This window comes from Cajanus cajan, chromosome 4 (genome assembly GCF_000230855.2).
Source record: "Cajanus cajan strain Asha chromosome 4, NIPB_CcT2T_4, whole genome shotgun sequence".
In the NCBI taxonomy this organism is placed as follows: Eukaryota; Viridiplantae; Streptophyta; class Magnoliopsida; order Fabales; family Fabaceae; genus Cajanus; species Cajanus cajan.
Genome location: NC_138520.1, coordinates 61,313,402 through 61,319,309, shown reverse-complemented (window position 1 = coordinate 61,319,309; position 5,908 = coordinate 61,313,402). Strand labels below are relative to the sequence as shown.

Here is a 5,908-nt window from a genome sequence, read left to right as displayed (position 1 = left end):
TATAAATTAATATTTTTACCTCTTGTGAAAATTTAATAAGCAAGAAAGGTAAAATTGATACATAGTTAAAATATCAAAACACGAGGCGTTTATTTATGTAATAATAGATTGAATGTCTTTGATAAAAATGGTGAGTTTCTACATCAAGAACATAGTTAAACCAAATGAAAAGAATGGCAATATTAGTTAATATTTATATTGGTTTGATTATAATTAATGGCGTAGTAAATGAAAGAAAGTCGTAAATATTACATAAGATTATGAGAAAATAATAATTAACGGAGGCAGACAATCACAACAAATTCAGTTATTTTATAAAAAACAGAGACAACATAGAAAAATGTGACGATTTGAACAACAAACTACAGCAATGGGACACGCAGGGGTGAGCCCTCCATCCACGAAATTAAAAAGGGAAAATCCACGAAAGGGAAAAACTTAAATAAGAAAAAAGAGGTGGAGGGCGATGGAAGGCATCGACATCACCACATCGTCGTCGTGGTCGAGGGAAGAAGCGAGCCAGACGACGTCGTCGCAGCGAAAGGCGCGGTTGATGACGTTGCAGCTGTGGACCCCACTCAACATGGCGCGATGTCCCGGCGCCGCCAACCTCTGCTGCCTCTTCTTCCAAGACGAGCCATCGCCGCCGGAGACCCTCGGCATCCTCGCCTTCGACGCCGCCAAGACCATGTGCCGCCTCCTCTCCCTCTACAACTCCCTCTCCGACGCCGAGATCCTCCGCCTCCGCCGCCACGTCCTCCGCTCCCGCTCCCTCTCCCGCCTCAACTCCTCCGACGAGTGCTTCCTCCTCTCCCTCGCCTGCGCCGAGCGCCTCGAGGATCTCCACCTCGCCGCCGCCGCCGTCGCCCGCCTCTCCCGCCGATGCTCCGCCGAGACCCTCCCCCGCCTCGACGCCGCCAAGCTCCAGTTCGGCACGCGCGAGGTCGAGCGCAAGATCGACGCCATGGAGAAGCTCGTCTTCGCCACCCGCAGCCTCCACCGCGCCATGGAGTCCCTCAGCGAAATGGAAGCCTCCGAGAGGAAGCTTCAGCGCTGGAGAAACGTTAGGGCCACCCACGGCCTCAAGGTCAAAGTCGAATGCTTCAGCGATAAGATCATCTTCTACCGCAGACAGATTATTTACTTCAAACAGGTTTCTCTTTGGGGCCAGACGTTCGACAAGGTTGTCGGACTCATGGCACGCATCACTTGCATTGTTTACAAAAGAATTTGCTCCGTTTTCGGCTCCATCGTCACCGGGAATGTCCCTCAGATCAAGAACAACCACAAGAACACCAAAAAAGCCCTCGCTAGGGCACCCAATTTCGAGAATTGTGTTTGCCGCGTCGAGCATCGCGAGTTGTACCGTACCAACCTTTGTTTGTTCGACCAAAACGAGGAAAGTGTCAAAAAGCGCGGCAAAAATGTTTCTCACGTAAAGAAGAGCATCACCGGAACCGGGGTTTTCCAGTTGCGCAACGACGCCGAGGAGGAGAGGAATAACCGGGTTTACCGGCTCGCGCCGGTGACTACAGTGGGCGGGGCGGGGCTCTCTCTACGCTACGCGAACGTGATTATGTTGACGGAGCGTTGCATGCACGTGACGGAAGCTGCGGTCGCGGAGGAGGCACGTGTTACGTTGTACGAGATGTTGCCGGAGAGGCTGAAGGTGAAACTGAGGGCGAAGTTGAAGAGGGAGAGGTTGGAGTGGAGAAAGTTGGAGGGTGGGGAAGAGGCAAAAACTGCGGCGGCGACGCGGTGGCGTGTCGCCGCCGAGGGGGTGATGGAGTGGCTGATGCCGGTGGCGCATAACATGGTGAGGTGGCAGACGGAGAGGAACTTGGAGAAGCAGAAGTTTGAGACGAGGCCAACGGTGTTGTTGATGCAGACGTTGCATTACTCGGATTTGGAGAAGGTGGAGGAGGGCATTGTGGAGGCGTTGGTGGGGTTGAGTTGCATGTTTTGGAACCGGAAAGAATCGTAGGGTTGGTTTTGGTGATGAGAGATGATGATGATGATGGTGATCATGATGATGACGATGGTTTTGGTGTATTTAACTTGATCTTAAAATTTATTTGATTCTTTTTTAATTTCTAGTTCTTGTAAACTAAATGGTGAGCATGCATGTATCACGTAAAATATATGTCTGTAGAATTATGTGTAAAGATCATGAGGTTGTGTCTGTAGAGAGAATGAAATTAATTAAGCACGTATTGTGTATCACTTAATTGGTATGGATAAGGAATTATCAAATTCTAGATAAGGGTTAATTAAGGAGAAATTATTAGGTAAGTTAAAGATTATGATGGTCTTAATCGATTTTCACACAATTTCTGCATGGCATGCATTTAGGTTAATTTTAATGACAATATCTTAATCAATGCACAAGATGCTGGATTTGATATGATGTCCTTGGGCTGGTTGATGGGACAATATTGTGTAGAGGGGGAGGTTGCAAATCATAAACTAAGATACACAGGTTAGTGAATTTTTAACCCAGTCGTAATTGACGAATCAAATATTTGAAGGTTAATCGCGTGTTATTCTTAATAATCAGGCATTTTTTACCTTTTGCTAAGAAAATTTCAAATTACAATCACGGCATCACCATGCAAATGTTACTAAAATGCATTTTTTTTTTTCGGGTTGTAAACTTTCAGCTATTAATTAACTTGGGTGTGTTGTTTATTAAATTCATCAATCCAGTCTCTCACAATTGATTTGATTTTGTTGCTGGCTGGTCTACCTTCTTAAATTGCTCATGCCGCTTCCCTATTATATATTGACTATTGAGTGTCATATTCTATGTATAATAACTCATAATTTTAATGTGTCATCACACTTTAAACATATAGTGATATAAATGGCAATATTCACTACAACAAAATTTATTTTTAATGACAATTATTTAATGGCAATAATTTAATTGCCATCATATGTAAAATATTAATGGCTAATATATAATAGCCACTAAAAATATATTTATATTACACTAAAGTTTACTATTAGCGACAATTATTTAGAAAAAACTTAAGTCTCACATTGATTAGAGATAAGATAATTAAATAGTATATAAGTGAGTAATAACTATCACCTTACAGGTTCATTTTATAGGATTAACTCCTAATTCACTATTCTAAATTGGTATCAAATCACTCATTGTTACCAACTTCAATAGTGCTATAAAACAATTAGAGACCAACTTTGACCTTATAAATCTCACATCGCTTAAAAGACAACATAATTAAAAAATAAATTAAAAAATATATAAATAAAAGACAACTCTCATCTTACAAATCTCATATCGAGTAGAGATAAAAAAGTATATAAGTTATGAATTTAGAAAATGAAATTATAGGAATATATAAATTATTTAAAGTAAAGGAGACAATTGAAAAAAATAACTTTTAATAGCCTTTAAAATGGCTACTAGAATTGCCACTAAAAAAAATAAGTTTTTCCGACAATTTAGTAGATCTTTACCGGCATTTTATATAAATGCCGGTAATAGTATTAGCGACACTAGATACACCAGCCATTAATTAAATGCTGGTAAAAAAATTATGGTCATTTATATGGCCGCTAAATAATAAATTAATTGCCACAAAAAACTAGTTTTGGTGTTGTGATTTTTTAACGTCTTGCTCGCAATAAGTACGTTAAAAAATGCATTGGTATCGATAAGCATTTCCATTTTCTTAAACCTTTCAATCAGATAACTTCAAATTGCAACAGTACGTGTATCAATTTCTGAACAATATGTCTCTTTGATTTTGTGATCTGAATTTAATAAATATATACAAGAGGGCGGAGGAGTAAGAAATAATAGAAATGCATGCGTTGTCATCAAAATTTTCAATGTTCTTATAATAGAATTCTTAGTTTATCGTGAACCGGATGTTTGGAATATCACAGCATGTCTTGAAATTTGGATTAACCATCTACAAATAAGAGGTCACCCTGATAACAAAATGCAGCAAATGAAGCCTTCCACTCAATGCAAGAAGAGTATTCAGGTGTTGTATTTGGCTTTGTCACCGATTGTTGGCATGTGATATGGGACGCAAAGATCATAAGCCACAAGACATTGGTCAAATGCGGGAGTGGTACGTACTAGGCTTGGAACGACAATTGACATATCCAATATTGGCCCAATAGAAATTTATATTATGGCCGAACTTCAATTAATCTAGATTTTATTTTGCCCTTTGTTTCATTTTATGTCATGACCCTTTAATTAATTATGGGTTTCAGGGGTGTATGCGTGCAAACCCCCAAGACGAAAGGAAAGAGTAATAGATCGGATCAACCTGCTGAAAACAAAATGGTCTCTATGTGACCAGTCATATCCATAATGTCAAATAAATCATTTTTATCTTTGATAAATTTACCATGAGTTATAGTCAGTGATCCTTTTATTCAACTAGCTCAACCATTTTTCAATACTCATAGCATTTTTAGAGATGGGACCCTCAAGGCTTTTATTATTTATTTATATAGATAGATATAGATTTTCTAATTGGTTTTGAATAAAAAATAATAATTTATGAATCTATTGAAATATCGGGCAAATCCATGAAATTAATGTGGTTTTCTCTAATCGGCTTTTGTTGGGATTGATACTTTGGTTGGCAATGCTATTTTTAGTAATAGCTCTAAATCTCCTTATTGCTCCTAACTCTAGTACACCTTGTGATAAATTTGGCCTCTTATCAATAAATTTTGTTTTGCTTAAACAAATGCACAATAAGGACACAAACAACAACATGCAGACCAGTGCCGAGTTCTCATAAATTTGGAAGTATCAAATGATTTTCAAATTTTTTAAATATTTACATATTTGATCTATGTATTAAGAACTTTAAATTGAACGGTTATATCGTTAAAATTTAATGTAGAACATGAGTTATTGAACAAGTCTAGGTAGACTTACTCATGGAGTAAAAGAATCTCTCCTCTCTCTCTCTCTTTCTCTCACTACAAGAAAAATGTTGATTTCCGACGGAAAAAAGTAAATTTCTGATGGATTTTGTTTTTTCTGACGGATTTAAATCCGTCGGAAAAAGTAGCGTCGGAAAAAAAATCCGTCGGAAATAATTTAATCTGTCAGAAATTTTTGACAGAAAATTCCGTCAAAAAATTTTCGACGGAAATAACATCGGTGAAACTTTTACTAAGTATTACACTGCTCAATAACTTTATATTAAATGTGAATTTTGTAAATTCAACGGTTAGATTGAAAGTTTTTATCTCTTAGATCATATATACAAAATTTTATATTAATCTAATATGGTTTGATACTTCATTTTTATAAAACAAAATTGACGTAATATATTCATTTCAAAATACACTAAAATATGAATATTTTGATTATCTTCAAGTTTTTGTACAATTTTAACAAAATTTGATATATACCTATAAAGTGATATGAACTTTTAATCTAACGGTTGAATTTACAAAATTCACAATTAATATAAAGTTATTGAGTGGTGTAATACATAGTAAAAGTTACACTGGTGTAATTATAACCCCCTCATATATATATATATATATATATATATATATATATATATATATATATATATATATATATATATATATATATATTCAAGCAAAAATAGCAACACTTTATGTATATCTGTAGGATTCTCTTCAAGTATTCCATCGCCGTGGTTCGAAACACAACTATACTCCTTTGATACTTCAAAACCTTCTTGGAAGACCAAGACATCTTTGATGGATTGGGCAATGTTACAAGCCCAATCACGAGCTCAAGCCTTACAAGGCCCAAGAAGGACATCCCCAAGCCCTCTTAATTTGACTTACGAGTACCACAATTAAAGCTTTTTGTGGCACGTCAATGGCACATTATTTCTCTCGTTTCAATTCCTAGATGTCATCAGCCCAA

The 5,908-nt window shown here is 37.4% G+C and overlaps 1 protein-coding gene across 1 annotated transcript; it reads left to right on the top strand.

The window, feature by feature from the left end:
• Positions 1 to 466: 466 nt before the first annotated feature.
• Positions 467 to 1,984, top strand: LOC109811673 (protein PSK SIMULATOR 1). The gene has a single exon (XM_083073675.1). The coding sequence runs from the start codon at positions 467 to 469 to the stop codon at positions 1,982 to 1,984; it is 1,518 nt and encodes a 505-aa protein (XP_082929801.1).
• The last annotated feature ends 3,924 nt before the right edge of the window (positions 1,985 to 5,908 follow it).